General features: G+C 46.8%; 1 protein-coding gene and 1 long non-coding RNA gene across 8 annotated transcripts in view; both read right to left on the reverse strand.

The window, feature by feature from the left end:
* Positions 1-3013: 3013 nt before the first annotated feature.
* Positions 3014-4147, reverse strand: LOC143340687 (uncharacterized). Its single transcript, XR_013079483.1, has 2 exons — positions 4103-4147; positions 3014-3403 (listed from the first exon to the last, which is right to left on the reverse strand). It is a non-coding gene; the product is annotated as an uncharacterized LOC143340687 (long non-coding RNA).
* A 2066-nt stretch (positions 4148-6213) lies between these two features.
* LOC143352155 (uncharacterized) overlaps positions 6214-27504 on the reverse strand; it is a 340958-nt gene continuing 319667 nt past the window's right edge. For 6 of the 7 annotated variants that reach the window (XM_076784458.1, XM_076784462.1, XM_076784461.1 and 3 more), the window contains 9 exons: positions 17544-21326; positions 16752-17066; positions 16590-16659; positions 15779-16191; positions 13591-15537; positions 13386-13508; positions 12825-12991; positions 12352-12566; positions 6214-9982 (listed from right to left, as the gene is read on the reverse strand). In XM_076784458.1, coding sequence (XP_076640573.1) covers positions 9561-9982; positions 12352-12566; positions 12825-12991; positions 13386-13508; positions 13591-15537; positions 15779-16191; positions 16590-16659; positions 16752-17066; positions 17544-21308 — 7437 coding nt within the window. In that variant the 5' untranslated portion in view covers positions 21309-21326 and the 3' untranslated portion in view covers positions 6214-9560. The remainder of the gene's footprint in view (positions 9983-12351; positions 12567-12824; positions 12992-13385; positions 13509-13590; positions 15538-15778; positions 16192-16589; positions 16660-16751; positions 17067-17543; positions 21327-27504) is intronic. The other variant, XR_013081869.1, reaches the window with a different exon arrangement.

Raw genomic sequence — 27504 nt, forward strand, 5'->3', positions numbered from 1 at the left:
TTATTTACCGACCTCAAACCCCCTGGTGCTAAAACGCCCAAGTTTGTCGAGAAATTTATCTAGCGTTGAAGGTAACGAACTATCCCACTACAAACTTGGGCATTTTAGCTCCACGAGGCTTGAGGTCAGTAAATAAGCGTCATTTAGCGTTTAAGGTAACGAACTATTCCACAACAAACTTGGACGTTTTAGCACCAGGCTTGAGGTCGGTAAATAATCGCCATCTAGCGTTGAAAGAACGAACTATTCCGCGCCACAATACATACCACCGCTTTCAAATCACTGCTGCTTAATTTACTAGTTACGTCTTTCCTGGGATTAATATATGAGCTTTTAGAGTTTAAGAATATAGTATAGACCATTGACAACTTGTCAAGAAATTCATCTAGCGTTGAAGGTAACGAACTATCCCACTACAAACTTGGGCGTTTTAGCACCAGGGGGTTTGAGGTCGGTAAATAAGCGTCATCTAGCGTTGGAAAAAACGAACTATCCTACGACGTAGCTTGAGAGACTTGGAGAGCAGTCAGTTTGCCTTCGTCGACTTTCCGATACAATACGAGCTCACGTACGCGTGATCTGTCATCTGTGGTATAAACCAGTGATTCCAGACAGAGCGCCGGGTGGACCGTAAACACGTCTCATGGGAGTTAAGAGAGACAGGCTCACATTTGCCTTCTTGCTCTTGAACAACTGAAATCCAACCTCACGTCTACGGCATACGATTTGTAGTCTCTGAGACTCTTGAAGGAGAGCAGTCAGTTTACCTTCGTCGACTTTCCGATACAGTACGAACTCACGTACGCGTGATCTGTCATCTCTGGTATAAACCAGTGATTCCAGACAGAGCGCCGGGTGGACCGTGGACACGTCGCATGGGAGTTAAGAGAGGCAGGCTCACATTTGCCTTCTCGCTCTTGAACAACTGAAATTCAACCTCACGTCAACAGCATACGATTCGGAATCTCGACTGCCCAGGTATTTTTACTTTCCTTTCCTAGAGTTCATTACTGAACTCTACAAATTACTCCTGGTTTCTATTTGCCTCTGATAACCTCTCATGACCAGTGCTGACAAAAGTACAGAACTCCCGACAACTTTTGACACCAAACTGCGACTGTTACTGACTGCTCTTGATTACTGCTTGCCTCTGCTGGACTCTGCTGACCATCGCTTATATTTCTGACAACCTATAACGATTACTACTGACTTCTGCTAACCTCTTTTGGTCTTTGCTGATCTCTGTCAGCGTGTGCTTGTCTCTGCTAACCTTTCCTGGCCTCTGCCGAATGCTACTGCATGCCCCTACAAGTCTCTGCTTGTCTTTGCAGGTTTCTGCTTGTCTGCGCATGCCTTTGCTGGTCTCTGCTGACCATTGCTGACCACCCCTCATGCTTCTGACAACATATAACGCTTACTATTTGCTACTATTCGCCCCTGGTGATCTCTGCTTGCCATCGCTGGCCTTTGCTGACCACCGTATATATTTCTGGCAATGTACAACGATTACTACGACTCCTGCCTTCCTCTGTTGACCTCTGCCAGCGTCTCCTGGCCTAAGCTGGTCTCTGCCAACATCTCCCGACGTCAGTTGAGCATTGCTGATCACAGCTGATCGTTGCTGACAACTTGTGATATGTTATAATATAATATAATATGTTTATATGTATCAAAGTTTTGTATAATGTAAATCTATGACAATAAATGATATAATTTCAAAGAATGCTATGTGTTCTCATCATTTCTACCTTTTCTTTCCTCTCGAAACCATTCCCTTAGTTATAAGATACCTGCCACCTCTTTCCCTACTATCCCCTCCTGATAACAAAGTCTAAAATGGACATAAAACCGTCAGCGCCTGACCTATGGTCAATTAGAGATACTTATTCATTCATTCAGTAAACGTCAGCTCCCGTACTAGCTGCCAGAGATAAAAATTTTTAAGTCTAAAATGGACCTGAAACCGTCAGCGCCATAGCTACGGTCGATAGGCAATCGCCAGCTCCGCGTACTAGCTGCCAGAGGCAAAAATTTTCTAAGTTCCCCGGAAAGATTTCAAATATTGCGCCGCTTGCCAGAGGCAAAAATTTTCAAAGTCCCGCGGAAAGATTTCGAATTTGCCGCCGCCTGGGCTTTCTCACAAGTGCTCGCTCGGGCCTTCGTTTCTATATATACACTCGTTAACCCAACTCTAAATGGGCCATTTCATGACATGCCTTCCTAGCAGCAACATCTCCAGCAGCAGCAGCGGAGCCGGCAGGAGCTGGTCCTCCCCTGGAGGGGGGGTGGGGGTCCGGCCAGGTCTGGCTCTGGCGGTCTCCCACCCAGTGGGAGGGGGAGGGGGGGGGGTGTCGCTGCAAAATTTTCGGGATGTTCCTTCCCGAAAAATTTCTAAGTTCCACAGCCCAGCAGGAGACAACAACAATGGGCGGAGAGCGGAGAAGGCGCCAGCGACGATCTTCCAGAAAAATTTCAAAGTCCCACGGCTGACAGGAGGACAAACAAACACTTGGAGGAAAAATTTCAAAGTCCCACAGCTAACACGAGGCACTGGCGGTTGACGGCTGGCAGGAGAGATGAAAGCCGGGCTGCCGGATGGGTTCTTCCAGAGAAATGTCAAAGTGCCCGGGAAAGATTTCAGGGGGGGGCTTTTTAAAATTTTTGCCGAAAAATTCAGGCCGGAGCTGCTGCCTGAAACTTCTTGGAAATTTCAGGGATTCCGAGAAATTTCAGGGATTCCAAGAATTTTCAGGGTTTCCGAGAAATTTCAGGGCTCCCGTAAAGTTTCAGGGATTTCTGATCTGTTTCAGGGATTCCGAGAAATTTCAGGAATTCCTAGAAATGACGTCATTTCCAGGAATTCGCAGAAATTTTCTGGCGGCGGGAGATTTGAAATCTTTCCGAAGAACTTAGAAAATTTTTAAAGATACCGAGTGTCGATCGAGTCTTATAACTAAGGGAATGATTTGGACAGGGAAAGAACGGTAAAAAATGATGAGAACAGATAGAAATCTTTTAAATTATATCATTTATTGACATAAATTTACATTATACAAAACTTTAATACATATAAACATATTATATTATATTATACCATGTCACAAGTTGCCAGCAACGGTCAGCAGTGGTCAGCAATGGTCAGCTGACGTCGGGAGATGTTGGTAGAGGCCAGCTGACCTCGGGAGATGTTGGCAGAGGCCAGCTTAGGCCAGGAGATGCTGGCAGAGGTCAGCGGAGGCTCGCAGTAGCCAGTAGTAATCGTTGTACGTTGTTAGAAATATCAGGAGTGGTCAGCAGCGGTCAGCAGAGGTCAGCGGAGGCTGGCAGAAGTCAGTAGTAATTGTTGTATGTTGCCAGAAATATATGCGGCGATCAGCAGAGGCCAGCAGGGGCAAGCAGAGACCTGTAAAGGCAAGCAGAGACTTGAAGGGGCAAGCACTAGCAAGTATTAATCGTTATACATTGTCAGAAATACTAGCATTGGTCAGCACTAGTCAGTAGAGGCCAGCAGAGGCATGCAAAGGAGAGCAGTAATCACGTGAAACCATTAACAATCACTGTATGGTGTCAGAAGTTTTCTACTTTCGTCAGCACTGCTCATCGGAGACCAGCGGAGGCAAATAGAAACTAGGAGTAGTTTGCAGGGTGCAGTAATTGCAGTGGTCGATTCTGATCACAGTTGCTTTCATGCATCTGTAGTTAAATTCATTCAGTTATTTATCTATACTGAATTGTATTAACGCCAAAGGTCCAAACTTGTCTAGAAACAGATCTATTCCTGTCAGAACACACTCCTAACCTAAATTTGACACTGCAACACATATTCCTAGTTTCTACGATTCTTTGAGCAAATACACAGTTTCACATCCCGTCAAACGTAATACACATTAACTTGAGACTATATGTACATCAGTCTAATTAATAAACACTGTCTAATTATTTCTAAAGACACCGATAACCTCTGCTTGACACTGCAACACGTATTACTCTATATAGGAAATACACGGTTTCACAACACATCAGTAATTAATAAACAATGTCTAAAGCTTATTATTATTATAATAACTACAGTACTGTCTACGTAAAGTGACTGCATTCTTACCCACTTATGAATCCGTTTAGTCTATTCGTGATGCTCCCTGTGACTAAGTGAAAGAAAGTGTGACCCATCGGTGGTACATTATTTGCACAGCCATCTACGGCAAAACGCCCAAGTTTGTCGTGAAATAGTTCGTTACCTTCAACGCTAGATGGCGCTTATTTACCGACCTCAAGCCCTCTGGTGCTAAAACGTCCAAGCTTGTCGAGAAATCCATCTAGCGTGGACGATACAAACTATTCCACGACAAACTTGGGCGTTTTAGCACCAGGGGGCTTAAGGTCGGTAAATAAGCCGCATCTAGCATTGAAGGTAACGAACTATTTCACGACAAACTTGGGCGTTTTAGCACCAGAGGGTTTGAGGTCGGTAACGAACTATTCTGCGCACAATACAAATCACCGCTTTCAAATCACTGCTACTTAATTTACTAATTACGCCTTCCCTGGGATTAATATATGAACTTTTAGAGTTTAAGAATATAGTATAGTCCATTGACAAGATTCAAGGATATCTGTTTTAACCATGCCATGCGTTATTAACCTTTCAATGCGACACCTTAGGGATCTATCGCTAATAACTAATTAATTAGAGGAAGGAGCGTTGCAAAATTGGTCCTTGAATGTTCCCAGGGATGTCTACTTGGTTCTCTAATAGCCAAAATGTGCGTGTTATTGTTGAAAAGTTGATAATTCATCGATTTAAGCAGACAATAGTACAGACGTAAATGTTACGACTTCCGATATTTATTAATAACGTCTTAATTACTGGCGGAATGGTTCTGAAAACTATCCTTGAATCTTGCCAAGGGTCTATACTATATTATTCGATTCTAAAAGTTCATATTTTAATCCCAGGAAATGAGTTATTAATGAATATTCAAAAAGTAAGTAGTGTGTATCAGGAGTAGGAGGAGTGGGGGTAGCTGTACTCCGTTGTTAGTTCGAAACCCGTTCTTAGATGGCGATACTATACGTTTGCACCAAACCTTGGGGGGCGAGAGGGGTTCTGTACTCCGGATAGTACGAATCCCGTTCTTAGATGGCGATACTATACGTCGTCTACAAATCGTGGGGGGCGAGAGGGGATCTGTACTCTGGATAGTACGAATCCCTGATATTAAATGGCGATACTATACTTTGACGCTTTTTACCGTAAATATAGCTATAACTATCGCTTTCAGTAATCGTTTATAATTAATTAATTGGAAAAATATATAGAGTTTGATAAAATATTAATTAGAGTCGAATAATATTTGGACCAGTTATAAAATATTTTAGAATTTATAAAAATTAGGAAATTATTGGGAAAGGTTGGAGGGAAACGTAAACAAAAAGCATGGAAAATATGTATTATAATTTTGATTCCTTATTGATATGCACATAAGGAATGTTTTACACATTTCTGACTCTATTAAATAAAAACGAGCCTCAAAATCTCGAATTACTTAATATTACGTAACGTTACGTAATTTCTGTCGAAAAATTTCGGCCGGAGAAATTTTAAAGAGCTATTGCGTAATATTACGGAAATACACGCTTTAAAACTCCCTGATCATATTTAAATTATTGAAAAAAAAGAAATTTCTTTTTTTTTATTATTCCTATGTATGACCGTACATATGTATATTATTTCAGATATCACTTCTGATATATCTGGCAACGTATGACCATTACTACTGACTACTGCCAGCCTCTCTCAGCTACTGAGTCAGTAGTCAGTAGTAATCGTTGTAGGTTGCCAGAAATATAAGGGGTGGTCAGCAGAGGAGAGCAGAAGTTGGGGAGGCTGGCAGTAGCAAGTAGTAATCGTCATACGTTGTCAGAAGTATCAGGAGTGGTCAGCAGCGGTCAGCAAAGGCGAGCGGAGGCCTGTAGGAAAATTCAAAAGTAGATGTAGTCGTATAGTGTACCTCGAACTTTTTACCTTATACCTCAGGTAAAAAGGAGTATAACTGGGTAAAACAGTTTTATGACATTACCTGCTAACTCAAGTTAGCCACAGTAGAGACATGTAGAGACCAGCAGCGGTCAGCAGATGCCATTGGAGGCCAGCGAAGACAAGTAGAGACATCAAGGTGGACAAGGTAGGTGTCAAGAATGAGACAGCGGTGATTTCGGTAAAAATACTTGTTTTTATTACATCGATAGGATAACTCGTTACTGTTATTAGCGAAAAGAAAAAATCACGAGTCGAGTTCGTTACGAAAAAATCGAGTGTTGTCGGTCCATTGTGACTTGTTCGATAACCTGACGGTACAGAGCAATGATAATGAGACGATGACAATAATAATACTAATCAATTAATAATCATAACTCTTCATTATTATTTTTTTTTTTTCCATTTAATCATCATTTCCTTAGTTCCATTTCTTTAGACGAATCACAGAGAGAGAATTTAATTTGTATCTTCCTCGCGTTAACATTATATATTCATTAAACTAAACTTCTGAAATAAAATATATATATGTACGTATATATACATATATATTTATTTTATATATATATATATATATAATATATTTGTTCTTTTTTTCACATATAATCCTTCTTTTCTCGTAAAGCAGCAGCAGTTTAACACATTTAGAAGTATCTCGAATATATATAAATTACAAGGGCGGGGGAGGCACGGGGACCGGTGAGGGGATAGAGAAAGGGGGGGGGGGGGGTTGGAGGGGGAGACGTTACAGCTAAGAAAATGTACATTCATAGTTCGCTATTATGTATATATCGTACAATAAAAAAAGCGGATAATCGTGACAGTAGTGGTAATAGTGGTAGGTGGCGATAGTAATAGTAATTTTAGCGGTAGGTTGTAGTAGTCGCGCAGTAACCGTGTCGGTAGTGGTAAATAGTAATAATATAATAATAATAATTAGTAGCTGTAGTAATTGCGATAGCCCCTATATTGCGAGTAGTATGTACATACGCGGCAGCGTATCCGTTCGGTTTTAATGAAATTACAAGTTCCCTTCGAGTCCTTCTAACGCCTTGCACAATCACGCGCACGGGCGCGCGTTCGTCTATGCACGTGTGTTTCTTTTTTACGCTAATATGAACAAGTGTCGCCGTGTGTGTGTGTGTTCTCTGGCTGCTACTTACATCGTTTATGCTCGCGCGTACGTTCCACTTTACGCTCGAGAACGTACAATTTACCCACCGCGGTACGTACGATCGCCTCGTCCGTTCCACCCCACAACCTGGCTCGACGATCTTTCTCTGCAACAGCAACTGTTTCTCGTCCGATCTCGCGAAGAGAACCGAGGCGGAGACGCGCACGTTCCGGATATCGTTTCATTCGAAAGTAGGTAGTATGTACACGTGTAAACTGCACTGTCCGCGCGAATATATTCCTTTAAATCGTCAGACAAGAAAAAAAAAAAAAAAAATTAATATTAAAGATCAGAGACCGCGGCCAGCCAACGCGCCGATTCGTCTACTGTACAAACTTCCGCATCGACGAATTAAATTAACCATCCGAACCTTCTCCGATCGACGACGTGGATCGTCTGTTGCCTGGCCGGGTCCCTGGTCCAATTCGTACAACGCACAGAACATCGAGAATACGCATAGAGATATTTCCCTGAGACTGATTAGAACGATCGAAATCTGTATACCGGAATCAAAATGAAACGCGCAAGTCTGACTTTTGCTGAACAACTGGTGTCGAACGTTTTTATTTCAGGAGCCTTCTGCGCCCTATCGATCACACGTAGAATCACCTCGTAATCATAGTCCAATTGTTGATCAATTTTTTAAAATCACCGTCAAAAGATCAAAGCTCGAGTCTGCGTTTCCAGTTACTCGATTTGCACGATCAACGATTGGCAGACATTTTCTACGTCTCTTGTAGAGCAGGGACCACGAAAGAAAAGCCCTGGCAGGGATTTTTCGTACTGGGTTGGGGCGTCTCAATTAGCTTCATTTGATGTGTACAACTGAGAAAAAAATGACGTATTCGTACTTCCTTTGTACCATATTCTTCTCAAGGCTTTTCTTCTCTGCTCCCTGCTATACATTCCCAGAATCGTTGTAGTAACAACGACGTGGCCGATAGGTCCTGCAACGCGTTCACTGCTGATCTTAGCTTCTGCACTCTATCGATCACATACAAAGTCTCAACAACGTAGTCACCTCGTCAGCGATCGATCCTTTAAAACTTAGAGATTACTTACCAAATATGAACTAACGATAGACATCGACAATTTTCTAGAATTCATTCTTATCTGCAGATTTCGAAAAAATTTCATTTATTTTCAATCCTGTCGTTAAAAAGTTGCCCGACCCCCAATTAAAAGTCACTCCGATCGACCATCGACGAGGCGACGACCGCGACTCCAGACCAACGAAACCGATAATGCAAACAATCAGGAGGGCGACAACAAAATTCGCTAAGTCGATACGAAACTCGACGATCGGCGCTCCCAGCAGCACCGACGACTCCTCGGAGACGAGAAACTTCGAAGACAAACGGAACCGGGCAACAGTGAACGCGTCGATCGTTTCTCCTCGGTTTCGACGCGGACGAGGATCGTTATTGCACATCCTTTCATTCGTCGTCCGCGAAATTGCACATCCCAAATAAGAAACAAAAAAAAAAAAAAAACAGAAAACGTAAATGCGCCCATCCTTTCGACGACTAATCAACGGTTACTTAAAATCTAAACGGTAAATGGTTCGATCGACTCGCTTGACTCGCTGCTAGTACAAAAGAAGGAAGTTTCGAGGAGGGGAGAGAGGGTAAAGAAACGAAAATAAAACTAACGAGTGGTAACGTGAAAGCCTGGCTGTTCTCCTCCCAACGAACGAGTCGAGCTTGCGATTAAAAAATATTTTCTAGACCCACGTGCGTGTTCTCCATTTCTGCTAGCGACCGCCCCTCCCCCCGAGAGAACGTCCGTGATTCATTCCGCGAGGACTGCGTCGGGACTCCCTTCGAATCGAGGATTAAACGTTTAAATATGCATCAGGAAGTATCCGGGTACGATTCTTCGGACAGGAACGGTTATTGATCGTGCTGCTTCTCTATCGTCGCTTTCAACGACGATTATCTAGAAGCGTTTACAATTAGAGGCTCGATCGCTCGGCCGATTCTGCGGTATATCGATAGAATATCACTGTTCTGCGATTAGACACGAATGGGGGACGTGGATCCCCCAATAAATACTGCTAATATAATCGCGTCTGCCTAAAAATCACTGCACCCACGCACCTCGCGTCGACTGAACGTTCGGTTCCCGCGAGCCTGTCGTGCGAGAAAGGAGACGCGCGTGAATTAAACATTCGATCTCTGCAACGCTGTTTTGTCCAGACGTTCAATCCGCGGCTGACTTGTTACCCTGTCGCGTTCTGGCCTGCCTGTCGCGCTTAGGCGACGGGTTCTTCTCCTTTCTCGGCGCGTCCCTCGCGGAGGACGTCGACGGCGTGACCTGGGGTGACGGTTGCCCCAGCCGCGCCTCCTGTCACCTGAGGTTGATCAGGACCCTCTCCACGCTCAGCAGGGACCTCACTTTCTCGTTGTACTTGATCAGGGTGACCTTCGAGCCGCGCACGTTGATCCTCTCGCCGCCGCTCAGCAAGTGACAGCAACGAGACTGCTCCAGAAAATCGTGGAGCTTTAGCTCGCGCATCACGTCGCGATGAGCGATGGCTGGTGGACCAGCGTGCGCCTTCGGGTTCACTTGACGCAGCAACGCGTCCCTGCTCTTCACCCTGAGGGCCGCCATCAGGTCCTGCAGGAGCACCCACTTGTCAGGGTCGTTGGTCAGGGTGAACAGAACCGGCAGGTTCACGTCGCTCACTTCCATCTCGACCTCGTCCAAGTCTGGCTCCGGATTCTCCAACGGTGGATTGTCCAGGGGATTGTGGCCAGTTTCTTCCAAGTCTGCAAAGATCGACCGATTCGTATTGCGTTTGGAATGTAGTCGCGAAGCTCGAAGGAAGAATCGACTTGATTTTTAATAAATTTGTCCGACGCTGTACAGAAATGTTGTCTAATACTTTTTTGTAGGTACCCACGAACTCTACCTCCTCCCCAAATTCCAATGAAATATATTCACTATTGTAGAAGTTATGGCTGTTTCAAAATTGAACCATTTCTATGGGGATTTCCTTACTTTATGGGGTTAAGGAATAACTTTTCGAATATGTTTGGAATTTCTACATATTCTTCGCCAAAATACGCCTTGATTGGCTTTTGGAAAATTAAAATCTTCCTATCGGTTCAGGAGTTATGATTTTTTAAACATACGCATGAAATTTCAGGGGAATAAATCAACGTATGGTCAGACATTGTATTTTCGGTAAGGAATTTTTTTCTCGAAACTGAGTAGGATTTCGGGGGTATGTCTGTTGACCAAAAATGCTTGCAATTGACCCCTGCAACTAGAAATAATTTTTTCAAGACGATTCGAAAGTCTTTTTCCTCACCTAAAACTTTCAGCACTTATCGAATTTTTTTCTCGAAAGTGGGTAGGATTTCGGAAGTATGTATATTCACCAAAAATGATTGCAATTGACTCCCAGAACCGAAAATAATTTTTTTAGAATTAATTAAAAATTTTTTTCTTCGTCGAAAAATTTAGGCACCTACCCCCGTCGATTTTTCTTAAGAATTCGTTTTTCATTTTTAGTAATTTTGTTTGACGCCCGACAGAAAAGTTGTCTAATACTTTTTGGTAGGTACTCATGAGCTCTACTTCAGAAAAAAGTTTCATTGAAATATATTCACTATTGTAGGAGTTATGGCTGTTTGAAAATTGGACCATTTTTATGGGGTTTTTCTCATTTTGCGGGGTCAAGGACCAACTTTTCGTGTATTTTTACGATTTGTACGCATTCTCCACCAAAATACGCGTAGTTTGCTTTTTTAAACATTAAAATCGTCCAATCCGTTCAGAAGTTATGACGTTTTAAAGATTCGCATGAAATTTCAGAGAAGCATTTCTGGCCTCACATTATATTTTCAGTTAGGAATTTTTTTCTCGAAAATGGTTAGGATTTCGAGGGTATGTCTAATCACAAAAAATGATTGTAACCGACCCCTGTAACTAAGAATAATTTTTTTAGAACGATTTGAAATATTTTAATTTTGTCAAAAAATTTGTCCACCTACTCGAATTTTTTTTTCGAAACTGGGTAGGATTTCGAGGGTATGTCTGTTGACCAAAAATGATTATAATTGACCCCCGCAGCTAAAAATAATTTTTCCAGAATGATTTTCCAAAAATTTGTTTTTGATTTTTAATAAATTTGTTGGACATACACTCGTATTGCATAAACTCGTATTGATCGTGTGCGTATATAAATTTCGTAACAACATCGTCGCGAATTTAATTATGTATATTTATTTACAATTCCAGTAATTACTTTTAATGTAATTAGAATATTGTAAAATTAAATGTACGCGTTTAATTGAGGTATAAACGAATACGTTGAGAGGCTATCGATTAAGAAAATGTAATTCTAGCGACATATTTGATTTTCAGCAGTAATTTTTTGATAAAAGTATTTGTCGTTTCCGGGACATTCTGTTTGTATATGCGAGCCCCATCAAAATGCAATACAGCGAACAATAGTGTTGTGATCGATCCAAATTCAACTGGCGGCTCAAGGCCATGAATGGCCGCCCCCACCGTTCAGCCATGTCGCTGCTCTATCTCCCCTTTCTTCGTTGCGACCCATTGTTTGTTTTAAAGACAGAAAGTGCAAACGCGCAGGCAAAAGCTCTTTGTTTCCCAAATATGCAGGCAAACTGCCGTAATTTTATCTGTACAGAAATAGTAACACAATAGGAGGGAAGCGTAAGAAAGAAACAGTGATATCGGGTTAGCGAGATGTACATCCCCCGGGGTACAAACTCAGAGAGCAAACACGACCGTGAAAGGGAAAGACAAATAGGTTTGAACGATACAGAAGGGATCACGCTTAGATAGACATTTTTGTAAGTACAAACGCGTCGTGATAGGATGCCTGTGACATTATACGCGATTGAAAAACTTATCTTCACCATTGAATTGAATTTTGTTTTACTATAAAACCGAAATCAAACACATCCAAAACTGATGAGACAAAATTTAATGCATGTTACAATCGATTTGTGACGAATGACAATGAGATTAATTAGATACTTTATGGGGTAAAAGTAGAATTTCAATGAACTTGCAGACATGTTTGAACAATTGTTACCTATCCAAGTCGAGTTTTCCTTCAACCCTGATGATAGTGGGAGTTTCGTATATGAAGGATAATTACCAAAAATTGAAGAGGGGCCGCCAAAGGACCACGGCGTGCTAGTCCGACCTTGGATGTCGTCCAAGTGTTGCTCCAAAATCGAGTAGGCTTCCGTGTCAGCAGCCAACATCAATGGAGTCTGCCCGGAATACGTGGCTAACAGGGGATCAGCCCCGTAGGAGAGCAATAGGCGCACGAGTTCGGTAGCACCGTTTTCTGCCGCCTCGTGAAGCGGCCTGTAACGAGATAGCACACATATTTTAATAACTTTCACCATGCATTCGCAACATTTGACCCCGAGACGCCAACATGACAAAAGCGAGCGATATACAAAGGTTGTTTTACCTAACCGGAGTAAACGTTATAGCGTTGAATCGTTGGAAGATAGAAGGAAATTTCATTAGAATAAATTAAGGTCATCTTCGTTTCTTTAAACGTGAAATATTGGCGTTTTAGGGTTAACAGAACAGCTTCTAACGGGTCAAAGTAATTACCGTATTCCTCCGTTAGCACTCTCGCTGGCGCTTGCTCCGTAGGCGAGCAACAATTTCGCTATTTCTAGATGGCCTTTCGAACATGCTTCGTGGAGCGGCGTGTACCCTGCGTTGTCCTTAGGACTCGGTGCGCTGTTCAGCTTCTCCAAGCAGTACGCCGTGACATCCTGCGAATACGGAAATTCAATTTTTATTTAACACGTTCACTGTCCATGATTCGTATATGGATCATATCACCGCGCTATTGGATACTCCGCTGAGAAACCGGACATTGAACGCGTTGAAAATCGAGTATATATCTAGAATAGGTGTAGAATTAATTGCTTATTGCAATAATTCCCAAAATTTTTGGAAGACAACAGCATACAAAGAATATCTCTTTTAAAATTATAATTATACTAGTACAATTTGTGATTAGAGAGATTAACAAATTGTACTTATTGAATTCAAACTAACAAGAAGAGAAATGAGTCAGACACTTTAATCCAGTCTTCGTAAGATTTCTATCGAAGCAAAAATCGTTTCTTCTTGTAAAACGTGCTTAAATAATAAATATCTTACCGTGTAACCGAGTCTGGCAGCCCGATGCAGCATTGTTTCGCCAACCCCTTTCTTGATCACCCAAGTCCTGATCTCCGATTGGATGTCAGCGACGCATTCCGGGCTGGGCCTCGCTAACACTTGCTGAAAGGTGAATCGTCCCGTGAAACTAAACCCTCTAAACGCTATGGTAGTACACCGATTATACCAAGCAATCAAAACCTACCCTCTTTCTCTCTTTAGGCAACGTTTCGTCCTTCTTAAGCGGTTTCTTCTTCTTCCGGATGTAGTCGAATCCCGATCGAAACTTTCGTCGACTGGTGCGTAGTTTCAGTTTCTTTTTATTGGGGATCTCCGACTCGTTAGCCTCGTCGTCTAGCTCGTTGTTCTCCGCTTCCTGAGTGTCCTGAACCACGTCCCGAACCACCTCATCCTCCGCCTCAGTCTTCAGGCGTTGCAGCTTCTTCTCAGCGAGGGACTTGAGCAAATCTTTCCGTCTCTTCGCGATCAGCAGGTGACGCTTCGAGTTGAGGATAGCTTTGTGGCTCCTCAGGATACCAGCGTTCTTCAAACGCGACACCACCTTCTGCTTGAGCGACCTCACCTTCCCCAGGGTGTTCTGTGGCGTTTCGTTTTGGGAATCGTCGTCCTGAGAAGTGTCGTCGTGGTTCTGCATGGGTGGTGCAGAGGCTGGCCTGTCTTCTCCAAAAACTTCCCTGATGGTGGCCTGCTTCTTCAGAACCCTCGTCTCCGTCCTGGTCCTGCTCTTCAGGACCAGAGTGGAGAACTCGTTGGGCAGAGCGTGGTTGTTCTTGAACGTGTCGCGGAAGTTGTTGACAGTCTCTTTGCGGAAGTACCCGAGGAGGAACGAGTCGGTCACTTTGATGGGTTTCATCGATTTGTTGTCCTTTATCGGTGACTTGCCCTTGGGTAGCTTGGACGTGTCCAGCAGAGGCGTGAGACTGGGCGTTGGGAGCAGCTCTGGCTCGTTGCTGCCCTTCTGGAGCAGCTTGCCTCCCTTGTCCTTGTCCTTCTGCTTCCTCTTCTGCTCCCTCTTGCTGGTCCCCACCTTCTGAGCTAACACGTCCACGATGGAGCTGCTCTCCGACTTGGGGTGCTTGACAGGCTTCGGTGGGCAGGAGATGGTCGTGGACGAGGTGGCCTCCTCGTCGTCGATCTTACTCCCAGATAAACTATAGCTGGACTCAGCGTCGCTGTCCACGAGCTTCTTCCTGCTCAGGCACAGGTCGGAGCTGTCCATCGACACGGACAGGGCTGGAGAACCAGGGTCCAGGTCTGGCAACGAGGTGGACAGCCTGTGAAACCTCGTGGGTTTGGACACCGTGATCAGTCTAGGTGGCATCCTCAGGGACTTCTTGTACACGTACACCTCTTCCTCCCAGCCAGGCCTGAAGTCGCTCCCATCGCCGAACAGAGGCTTGGGCTTGCCTTTCTGGGACGCTGCGTTCTTCGAACTAGAGCCTTTGGAGTCCTTGTCTTTGGACTTGTGCGGCGTCGTGTCCCTAGATCGTAGTTTCATTCCTTCACCCTCTGTACCGTTATTGCTGGTACGTTTCCTAGCTCTTAACCTGTCTGCTACCGAGGAACCAGGACCAAACTCCGCGCTACCTTCGCTTTCCTCGCTGGAGGACTCGCTGCCGCTGGACGACTGCAGCTTGATCCTGCTTCCGCGACGCACCCTTCTTTTCCTACAGACGATCTCCTCCTCGCAGTCGCTCTCCTCTTTCTTTATCTTCTTCTTCGCCCGCCTGATCAACGGTACCTCGTCGGAATCGTCGCTGGTGGCCTTCTCATTGGCCTTGGGCGCGTCAGGTGGTTCAGCTTCAGGCTCAGCTTTCACCTCCACCTTGATATTATCCTTCGTCTCCAAACTCTCTTCCTCTTTGCTAGTTTCTGGCAACTCCTCCTTGACGTCCAACGACTCAATGTCCTCCAGCTCCTTCTTGATGTCCTCTGGCTTGATCTGCGACGCGTTGGCGTCCGACTCTTTGTCGCTGTCGCCGCCCGTCTCGTCCAGCTTCGACGTCACCGTGCAGCTGGTCTTCTTCTTGCGACCGCGTCTCTTCATCACCTCCCCGGTGCGCAACTGCTCCATAAACCTGTCGCACGTGGTGGACCAGAACGTGTCTACCTCGGTGATCTTGTCGTTTTCCTGAAGACAATCGTACAGAATGTTTTCTACAGAACTTTGTTTACTCGGTAGTCGTATGTCATCGTACTCTAAGTGTGTTTTTCTACCGTCCCCCTAAGGTGATCTACTTGCCTCTAGTGTGTCTAGCGATATTCTACTCTCTCTCTCTGTTCCGTCTTTGACCAAAAATTTACTTTCCTCCGTCGACTGGCTACTGTAACCTCTGGCTACGTCGACGGGTCCTGACCGAGGTTGACCTTACCTTTAGTTCTATTTTCACGAGATCCGACGACGAGGTCATACCCATGCACATTGCATCGTTCAGTGGAACGGGCGGCTGCACTTTGGACAGCTGTTTTCTGTCCCGCCTCATCTCTTCGAGGGTCTGACGCTCTAACACCGGCATCTCGCCCTCGGAGTCGCTTTCTCTGAAGTCGAACACCGACGTCTCCGAGGAGCTTCTGAATCCGCTGGCGCGAGCTGGCACGGTGGACGCGATCGCGGGCGCTGGAGCTGGCACGGGGACCGTCGCGGCCACGGACATGTTCTCCTCTTCCGTCCTCGAGAACAGTCGCCTTCTAGGCGGTAGGCAAGCCACCTTCTCGCGAGTTAACTTAGGAGGGCTACCCGCCGACGAGCCCGACTGTGGCGTGGACGTCGAAGCGCTATCTAACTCTGCGAATCAGAATTTTTAACTACTATTAAAACGGATTGTTCGCCAACGAAACGTCTATGAGATACCCAGGCACAACTGAACGGACTCTGTTGCGTCCAGAGTTACTTGGAATGTAATTCTCTCGATGTTATTTTTCTGGATGCTTCATCTATTTCTTTCTTTGAAACTGACGTATTTTAGGAATACTTTAACGTGTGACAAAATAGAAATAGTTAGCCTAGGTTAGGTTTGTGTTAGGTTTGTGGGTTAGTTTACTTCATTTATTTTTTTCTTTAAACCTGGCGTGTATCTTACGCGCATATAAATGTTACGTTTTTTGGGAGTATAATATTTCACAGAATAGAAGCAGTTAAGTGCCCAGGTTAGTTGCAACAATGAAAAAAACTGTGTGAGCTACCTTTTGGCGTCGAGGAGGGATCCAGAGAGGGCAGAGTAGTTGGCTTCATTACGAATTGGCCGGTTCCCACCTTGAAGAAAGAGAAAAGGATTGTCACGGTATAGTAGTCCGTTTTCCGAGTATCGAGCCAGAGCGACAGGACGCAACTGTCTCTTCATTCACCTGTTTCAGTTCCGCCTTGGTTCTGATTTTCGCGGCTAATATGGCGGCGAGGCCGTCATCTTTGTCACGGTGAATCTGATTCTCGGCTCCCCGAGGTCCCAGGAGTGCTTCCTTGCCAGGTAGCGTGGCGGATGAATTTACTCTCGAGCCGTACAAGCTGCGGGGGGCCTCCTGAGTGATCGAGTCTACCGCTCGCGGCACATGGAACTTGTAATGGGGCGGCGTGTTGCTATTCCGTTCCAGCAAACTCGCTGCCGTGAATGGTGACAGGTTGTGTCTTCCGATATTTGTTTTCGGCTCGACCGGTGCAACAACCTTCCGGGAATACAGAACACGGCCGTTTACTTAATACCACTTGACTATTCTAACTCCTAATTTAACGCAGTAACGTTCTCGTCTCTCACGATATCATTTCCAATTAACCCTTTGCACTCGAAGACTTTCTTACGAAATAGATATTAAATATCCAAGTAAACGTATCTTTTTTTACATTCTGGATGTCCCTTCAGAGGGGACATTCGAGCTCGAAGGGTTAAATAAACTCAATCTGCGCTTCATAATCCTACCATTAAACTCCAATATATAAAAAAATAACTCTTCAAAATTTGCATACTTTCATGAACAAAATTATTTCATCATTAATGTTCCCAAACGCAAGATTTTTATAGTCGTTTCAAAATTCCAATAGTTTTATTTCAAAGCTTCTTCGCGCGTTACTATTCCACGCGATCGATCAACGTCCAAGGGGCAAAAGAAGTCCATAATATCGCGAGAAGAAACATAGAGATGTACCTTATTCTGGAAACTCTGTTGACTGTGGTTGGCCAGTATAGGTTGCTGACTGTTCATCTGTTCCTCCCTCTGCTGCTTGTTCTCCAAGCTGTTTCTCAGCAGGCTGAGAACCCTTTTGTCGGCGCCTGTGTTACTCGGCGGTTCCGTAGGTTGTCCCGCGGGGGTGGGGCCGGGCGGTGCACCGACCTTCTGGCTTTGCCGATAATTCGAGTAAGCCGTCTGGCCGGGGTTGAGCTGTTGCGGCAGAGAGTGGACGTTGCTCGGTTTGGCGACCGCGGGATGATTGTACGGGGGCGAGCTATGGGTAACCTTGGGCTCCGCGTAGCTCCTCTTATCACAGTAAGCTTGCTGGTACCTCGAGGACTCGGAAGAGGAGTAACCACTGTCCGATCTCTGCTCGTAGGTGTTCGGTGCGACGAGGGTTCCGTTAGGCAGAGGGACGGGGAGGTTCATCTCCTGCCTCTTTTGTTGCTCGTAGAGCGCCTTGGCGGTGGACAGTCTCTGTTGTATCCATGTGTCGAGTCTGGGTTGCTTGTGGGGTACTCCAGTTCCGTAGATCGCGTCCCCTGGCCTTTTGGACGTCGCTCGATCCCTCTGAGGCGAAGGCTGACCGAACTTGCTTCTGCTGTCCATGTAGTACTTCGACTCTGTCGGGTAGTCCTGGAGAGGCAGTCCGCTGTGGGTGATCCTAGTAGGGTCGACCATGGGCGGAGGGTACCTGGACGATCTGGACGCCGCGGAATCGTTGGCTGACAGGTAAGAGGAGGACGGGGCTGGCGGGGGTGGCGCTGGCACAGTGACGGCGTCGTACACCTGCGCCGTGGGCAGTGATGTCTTTTTAAACGTGGACATGTGGGGCAGTGGAGCGGTATTATTAGGATGCTGGGAGGAAAGGGACTGCGGGGGCGGAGCGTACAGCTGCTGCGTCGAGCTCCTTCGCTGTAGAGTATTCTCGTGCGGTTGACCGTGGTGGTGACGCAGCGGCGCGGAGTTGAAGTCCGGCAAGAAGTCGACCTTCGGAGCACAGACGGTTTGCGGCGTCGAGGCGCGGACGCCGGTGCTCTGGTGGGACCTGCTACTCCCCAATCGGTTGTCGTAGCCAGGGTACGGTTGAGGGGGCGGTTGCACCGGGGGTAGCATCGTCCTGGATCCGTTGCTTCTCGAAGACATCACGGTGGAGCTGCTGACGACGTGCTTCTCCGTCGTGATCATCTCGATGTCGTCCTGAGCGGTGGAGTCCGCCGAGGTCTTCACGGTCTTCACGGACAGGTCCAGGGGGGACTCCCTCTTCCGGATGCCGTTGGTCTGCTGCAGGGGGGTGGCCACGGTGGGAGCGGCCGTGGATTGTACCGTGGACGCGGAGGAATTCGGATAGAAGTACTCTTTGTATCCGTAATCATCCGTAGCTCGAGCTGGCGGCTGATAGTGGTAGGATGATCCCGTACGCGTCGCGTCCGTGGACTGGTAAGCGTGCATGGTGGTGAGGGGGGCGGAAGATCTGGCCGTGACACCGATGGAGGTGACCGTGGTGCTGCTGGAGGAGTTGCTGCCCTGATGGCTGGGCGCCATCGTGGTCGCGTAGGTTGGGTAGCCCGGCTGACCCGGGTACCTGCTGTACGAGGAACTGGTGACCGTGGTCGTCCTTCCGTTTACGGGCATCGCGTGGTTCGCCGGATACTCAGCGACCCTCTGGGGCGCTGGCATCGAGGATGGCGGCGTCCCGACGACCTTGCTGGCCGCGGTGGCCGAGTAGGCGCGCTGTCTGTGCATCGGCTGAGCCTTGCTCGCGGGCTCTCGCCTATTGGAATGATAGGACGATAGAGCAGCGATGGGCGGAAGGTTGTGCGTGTTGGCGATCCGCTGGACGGTGGTCAGCGGGGACCGATAGGCGCCATAGGGCGCCTCCATCGAGCTCCTCTTCGAATCGACGCCGTTGTACGTGACCGGTTTGTTGCTCTGCTGGTAGCCAGGACCGTTGGTGCTACCCGTTCCCGAGCAGATCGACTGCGCGGGGGCTGGCATCTGCATCTGCTGCGCGTAGGGCTGGCTCTGAGATCGGGGCTGGGTATAGTAGTTGGGTTGCGTGTGCGGCGGCTGGGGACTCTTTTGGAAGGAATGATACGAAGACTGTGGCGGGAGCGCGTACGGGTTCGCGGCGTAATCGGTGGTCGGCTGGTAGTGCTGCGACGTGATCGGAAGGCTGTACGAGTGCGGGGTGGAGGTGGCGGGTGGCGGGGGTGGGTAGGTCGGCGAGTGAGGCTGGAAGCTTGAGTGAGGCGAGGGGGCGTGATGAGGGGAGGCGTGAGGATTGTGAAGGGCGGACACGTGAGGAGATTGTCTGTGCGGCGAGGGAGCGGCGTGATGAGGAGCGTCGTGGGGGGAGGCAACGGGATGATAGCCGGTCAGCGCCGGGGGCGGTGGCATCTGATTAGAGGACGAGGGGGACGCGGTCGGTGTCCCGTGGACGACCAAACGACCGCTGTACGAGGGAGCGGCGTTTATTCGACTAGATAGCTGTTGCTGCTGATGCTGCATCTGACCGGGTTGCTGCTGCTGCTGCGACCGTACCACGGGAATGTGCGCCGGAAGATTCTGCGACGACGACGAAGACGAAGGAATGTGACTCAGGCTGCCGTGACGCGCCGACGAGCAGGACGGAGACGAGGAGACGCGCGACGAGTGCGACCTGTCCGCCACGGGGTTGTTGCTCGAGGAGCCCAGTCGACTGGGGGGCTGGTGCTGCAACGCCCGGTAGCTCTGAGGCGACGGGGATCCATAGATCGACGGCACGCTTGTCGGTGGAGGCGCGTTGGAGTAGGAACTCGGTACCCTTTGCTCCTGAGCGAGTCCTTCGGAGGAGACAACGTTGGGCTGTTCTACGGGGGTGGACCTTGTCACCGGCTGGACGTTCCCCGACGGCGCCGCCACCACGTTCGCCGACTGGTACACCGAGTTCTGTGCGAACGGGGCTGAAGCGCTCTTCGTGATGTCGGGATGATGGTAACGGGGGTAGTACTGGTTCCTCTGCGCCACCACCGACGGGTTCGATTGCGGCGGCTGGTCCGTGGCAGTTTGGTAAGTCGTCTGGTGCGACGAGGCGAGTATTTCCGCGGTGGAGAAGGACGTTCTGGAGACGGTGTTCAGCTGCTGGTACACCGGGCCAGGAGATACCGGCGGTTGTTGGGGCGGTTGCATCTGGTGCAAGTGGGAGCTTGCTTCGGAGACCGTCGTCGTGGGTTGAGAGCGATGCTGATGGTCGTTGGACGACTGCTTCTGCGAGGATCGACCGCTCGATGGCTGCATCTCCGTCAGCGTGATGGTGTTCGAGGACGACGAGCTCGCGGTGAGCTCTATGGAGGAGGCTTCGTCGGGCCTCGTGTCCGGGACCTCGACTCTGGTCGGTTGAGGAGGATATGGTTCGACGGACGGGCTCCAGTAGCTGGAACCCGCGACGCCGTTGTCCACCGAGGACGGCCTGACGTCGCCAGGGTAGCGATTCGATTCCTCGTTGCTGCTGCTGCTCGGAGCCGATTGCGGCGGTAACGATAATGACGATGGTGCTGACGGTGCTGACGGTGCTGGTGACGAAGGAGCCACGGATGAAGCGAAGCCATGGTCGTGAGACGCCGATGTCGACGAGGCGGAACTCGTGGATGTCGCGAGATTGTGATCCGCTGACACGGTTGCACCACCTGTACTCGGCACGGGCAGTCCCTGGAAGTACTGGCGAGCCCCCTCTAATACGTTCGTGAAGCTCACATCCATATCACGCCGACTGCTGATCTGAAATAAAAAAAAAACACGTTCGTTATACGAGGGTGTTTTAAGGGGGCAGTGAACGTTGCAAAATTTAATCATCTTTATTAATTTTATTTAAGTAAATGTTTATCTAACGATGTAATTCATTTTCACAGTTTACTTAACTATCCTTTGGGAATACAAAATAAGTTTTTTAATAATTATTATTGGAAAAGGAGAAGAAGGAGAGGTCCGAAAATTCGGTTCACACGGTGCCGTCGGCTACCGAGGACGATCGTGGAACCAGGTCGAGGCATTAATCTTCATTGTCTTATATTTGTCTGTTGCGAGGCGGTCGGAGGCTGGCTCCCCTGTGCTTTTATTGGCCCTATTTTCTCCGGGCAAGCGACTCGAACTGCGAGGCGGACCGATCTCGCGTTATTAATCTCTTTGGGGCCACGTTGCACCGTGGACGATAAGATCATCGCGAGGAGCAGCGGAACAACCTGCCGTGGGGAACAAAGCGAGATTATTGTTCGGCGAGCGCGACGACGTCCAGTTACGGGGGCCCTAAATAGCCGAGATTGATAGAGAAGCCTCTCGCCGTGGCTCAATTAAACGCAACTGCTGCGAGCACGCTCGAGGTGCACGGAGCTGAGATACGATCGCCGATTACTACCGACCACGAATTAAAACTGCTGCAATGACGATGGGAAAAACGAAACGACCGGGAACGTTGCGTCAATCGTTGTTAAATCGAAGGGCGAGCGTTTCGAAATGGAATGATGGAGGGAGCTAATGACCGGTAGGTTGGGCAATTGTCGAAGAACCGTGGAAAACGTAGTGTCAAAATTGAAAACACATTTTTGTAATTGAAACGGAAATGGAGAGTTTATATTCTGGGGCAGACACTTGGTGTTGTGTCTCTATAAATAGTGACAAAATGATTTTGTAATTTTGGGAGTTGTTTAACATGTAAATTATTACATCATCCACATATGAGTAATATAATTTCTTTAGCTTCTCAGTGAAAAATCAATTTAAGAAAATAAACGTAGATAGGACTCTTGAATTTTAAGGGGGCTGTAAAAGTAAGTTCCATGACAGATTGTGGGTAGTAATTTTGCTCTCGAATTTTAAGACCGTGTAAATAATTCCAACGACAGATTGTGACTATTTCCCCCAATTGTCTAAAATCAAAGCTTTCGTGTACAATTTGACAATTTTGGTGCAGAATTCCCAACTGCAAGGAACGAATCGAGACGTCGTTGCAGTAAGGGGATGAAATTGATTTACCGTTTCGAAACAGTCGGTACCGCGATTCGTCGGCGCAAACATCGATTCAATGGCAGCGATTTATACGAATCCTCGAGAAGCCAACGACTCGCGCAGTCATCGTGATTCACCTTTTCTCGCGGTAAGATGCCTGCGGAACGACGGGGGAATCCTATCAAGTATTGCTCGATCGTCCGGCTATCCTCGATATCGAAGGGCGCGCGGAGATCTTTATCCCGTCGGAACAGCCACTCCACCGTCGATCGTTATCGATTATCAGGGATAAGGAGACCGGAGAGACAGCGACGGCTCGATCGTGTCGTGGCTCATTGAGACGTGCTACGTGCCCACCGTCTGCGTGAACGGGAGAAGCATAGCGCGAGAGACAACCCACCCACCGACCATCGTCGGCGTACAGGTAGGTGGCAGAACGTCGGTGGAAAGCGGTAGGCGAGAATCAATATCGCGCACCCTTGCAGACCGAGCAACCTGAGGGGTTGGTTTGGTCCCCTTCGTGCGCCAGTCAAAGGCCCTTCTCGAACCGTCATCCACCCCCTTTGGATCCTCTCTCTCCTCCTTCGACGACTTCCTTCTTGCCTCTTCGTTTCGTTACAGTCCGTTTTACCCCAAGTCCGTTTCTGTCCAAGCTCAGTGTACCCTGACACCCCACCTCCGGTCGAGGACGCGAAAACAATGAAAAAAGTTCGTACAAACGCGTGCCCTGTTTCACCTTGTTCCCCAGTTATAGCCATCGCTGTACTCTCTCGTAATGTGCAGCTGCTCGCGTTCACAGGAACCGCTCGAAACGGACACTTTTGGCCTCGATGCTTACCTCCGGTCGACGTGGCGTTCAGCTACTTCTTTACAATATTTTAGGTGCTTTATTGAAACTCTCACTGGGTTGTTTTGTAAATCAGTTTCATATAGCGTTGCAATAAATTTGGGAATATGTGATTTTCAGTGGCTTCAAAAGTAGAACTCTGATAACCCTTTGCACTAGGAAACTTTTCTTCGACCACTCACTCAAACTTTTTTAGGAAATAGTAAATACTCCAAGCAAACATATCTGTTTTTTTAATTTTCTGCTCATGCAGTTTGTCCTTTATAATCTCTTTGAAAAAAGTAATCTCGTTGTGTTCAGAGGGAACAGCTGAGTGCAAAGGGCTAACTACAAATGGAAATGAGACAGAGTGTACCATTGCACATAAATCACATGCTACGTGCATCACGTAATGGGACGCCAATAATTCATGCAATCGATTACTCAAGAAATTGGCGTACGTTTGATCTGTTAATTTCGTATCGAGGAAAACAGGTTTGATTACATTATCGCCAATTATCTCCCCTCAAACATTTACACTGATGTAAGTGTTGTCGATGACTCGATTCGAAAAATATTCTCGATCGATCTTGTATTGTTTGATAGTGGATCGATCGAACCAGCAATGGTTCCAGTAATTTTTGAAACGTTTTATTATCGGGCAGAGGCCCGCAGAGGAAAGGATTTGCATGCAGACCTCTGCGACTGAATTACATTCGGCGAGTTCAAACATTAACTGCGTGTCTGCTACTTCCTGGTTTGCATACCTATTCATTATCGCTTCTAACACACAACAAGTTAGAGTAACATTAAGTGCTTGTAGTAAGAGAACGGACCAGACTGATTTATAGAACAGAATAGTCAACAAGGTTGAGAGATATCAAGGGGTTGTCAAGCGTTCTACACAAACAGTTTAGGAGAATCAGTTATACTAACTCAGTTTGTGATTAACCATTTCACACGCCCAACCTATATCCGCGCTCGAGAACGTTCTAAATTTAACACATTGCAGTATAAAAATTTACCAGGGGAAGAATTTCGAATTTAGGTGCACAGAAAAAATCATACTTATTCGATGAACTATGTAGATTTTAGTGAACGTGAGGTTTTAATTTTTATTTCGTAGATAAGTCGGGGGGAAAATTAAGAAATGTTTTTATGTTTGGAAACATACGGTTTTAATTTGTGAAACACTTGACGCTCGAGTGTGGAAGAGTTAAAAATTATCAGGAGTTCAGAGTTGGCTGCAACTTGAAAACAGGGTCAAGCAGAACACGAGTTTCAACTTTTTCTATGGTTTCTGCGTCCTCCATCGATCAGTGGGTTCTACATGTTAGGGCACCCCCTGTGTATGCTCAAACACTTACATGGGATGGTCCAGAAATAGATAGCCAAATATAAAGTCTACTTTCTAGTCGATGCAAGAGAGAGGAAACTTAGATGACTAGAACTTGAAACAATTTATATTTTCAGTTATAAAAATGCTTGGCAAATTTATGTTAGCTTAGAATTAATGGATTTCTATTTGTAGGAGCAGCTTGAGACTCCAAAATAAGCTTCTGAAACGTGGTCGTCTATTTCTGAAACACCGGGTATAGGCTCTATCGTCTGCAGAATCATGGTGTAGCAGTTGCATCAGGTAGGTTAACTGGAATTCCCACGATTTTGGATATAGGAGGCCATTCGATAACGCTCTACGAGCAATAAATATCCGAGCCAAAGCAGTGGCCGATGTGTTTCGTGAAACAAGGGGTTGGAGGGATCAAGGTGGACAGAATCGAGGGTAAGGACGCTTTACGGGCTGGATCCGGTCGAAATGCGAGTAGGTAACGCGATAAGATTCACGATAAATGCCTCTGTTTTATTGGGAGCCATTGGCCAGCGAAGTTTGATTCGTTTGCTCGACCTTCTTCGTAAGGGAAGATGGATTCCTCAAGGGGGTAGAACAAAAGCTTCATTTTTAAATACATTCCTCCATTATATTCTTATTTACAAAGAAAATCTCAAGTTATTTTATTTCCCTCGTGTATTTCCACAAGAAACAAAACGTCGTATTGTCAATGGGAAAATATTATTGTACCTTCAGTTTCAAAAATAACTATTTCATTTGTAATTTTGCTTCGTAACTCCAACGCATGGTTTGTAAATTTATTTATATGATTTTTACGGCATCGTTTCGAAGATTCTCGCGATACTGGGTGATTTATCGGATATGTTTTGCGATCTCTGGCGAAAAAAAGGTAGAGTGCGTTAATTGGATAAGCCCACGGACGATCGTAGAATGAAACGGATAGCCAAAAAGTAAGGAAAGCACCCTCTTGATTCTTGGACGGTCGATCCGATTCCCCCCTATTGGCGAGCAGGTCCCCAGAGAAATCAGACCTTCCGGGAATTCTCGCTTGTTGAATTCGATAAAGGGTCTCTGGAAATCCATCGCCCCTGCGATATACCTATTCAGTCGGACTATCGAAAGAGAGTCTCCGTGATTTCAGTATAATCTCTCTGCCACAAGCGTTCCGATCTAACTGGGTCATCTAGTTTCTGTTTTCGCTCGTGCATCCGTTCCAGGAACGCGACAACAGTTGCAGACCCATTAGCAAGTTTGCAAAGTTGTTACGCAAATTATACGAATCTCCAAACTAGTAAAGTTCACTAGCAATTTTTCCACCCTCCCGGAAAAATTACAAGTAACTATAAGTAAAGAATCTAAGTACGAGACATAGATTCCCAAAGTTAATTTCGACTCGTCGAAGATCACTGTTTACGAAAATGGGCAACGCTCTCTTCGATTCAAAGTGTAAGTGAAATTTAAAGCAGCAAGGATCTTCGAAAATCTCGGTAGAGTTCTCGAAGTTCCGAGAATTTCAAGGATATCGCGAGGATCGAAACTTCCAGGTGAGTTCGAAATCTCTGAAACTGGGAAGTTGCAGAAACCAAATGGTCCGGATGTTCCAAGTTCACGGCGAGAAGTTAAGCACGCGACCCATTCTCTGGATCTTCGGCGAACTTCGCGTAGACCTCGCGAGAAGATCTGAGAAATCCGAGAAACGCCCTTTTTGGGGTAAAATAAAAATGATTTTCACGATCGAATCGAGTTGGACGAGCACCGGCTCGCGAGTCTCGAATGGAAGACGCTTTCTGGGTAAAAGATCGTTGTTTCTGGCGGAATCGGGGTTCGAACATCGAATACAAACGACTCCGTAGTTTGGGATTGCAGCCGAAGATTGCGAATCGGGATAATCCGGCTCGATTAAAAGCCGCGGCGCAACGGTCAGGGCAACGGAACGTGGCGGAAGTACGAGAGGGAGCCGAGCAACGCTTTAAGCCGGGTTAAGCCGTGGCTTAAATGGCCGCCACGCGGCGAGAACTGGTTCCTCCGGGGCCGCTAGACGCTGAACGCGCGAGTAACATACGTCTTCGCCAACTTTTTGCCCCGACTACATGCTCCGAATCCGATGAACAAGGAAGTCGAACCGAAATACATTCCCTTCGCCTCGTAATTCTCCTCTCCGAGGCATTCCGACTCCATTTCGAGACCGTGGAACCTTAAACGACTCGAACAGGGTAGAAACAGATAACAGAAATTAACTATTTCTTTAGAAAGCATAAAGGAAACATGTTTCATATACTTCAAGAAGCTCCGCATCAAAGTCAAGGAGCTCCATCTTATAATATAATGCACTCCTGAAGAAACAAGACGTTTCTCCTCAGTCAAGGATCCCCGTTCGATCCTAATTTTATCCGATTTGGGAAAAATACCCGAGTTTACGTCGAGTAGATAAATCTCGCAGCATACATGGGATTCCCGATACAGGATCAGCGTTAGCTCGATAGAGCCCGTTTGGCAGTCCACCAATCAAAGCACTTCGCCAGCCAAAACTCCGGTGTCAAAGGGACTGGAGGAATCGCGGCCAAAGAAGCCCCACAGAATCTTTGATCATCCTAACAACGCTTTTTCAGACTATTCAAACCCTCACCCCCGTCGCGAGCAATAAAACTAATGCGGGCGCGCGGACCTGTATGCACAGAGTGTGTGTGTGAGGGTGCAGACGGGGGCTGAAGCTGTCGAAGGGGGTGGAGGAGAACAGAGACACAGCGAGGGACAAGGGCGGAGGGAGCAGCTCGACT

Source organism: Colletes latitarsis, chromosome 3, assembly GCF_051014445.1.
Source record: "Colletes latitarsis isolate SP2378_abdomen chromosome 3, iyColLati1, whole genome shotgun sequence".
Classification (NCBI taxonomy): Eukaryota; Metazoa; Arthropoda; class Insecta; order Hymenoptera; family Colletidae; genus Colletes; species Colletes latitarsis.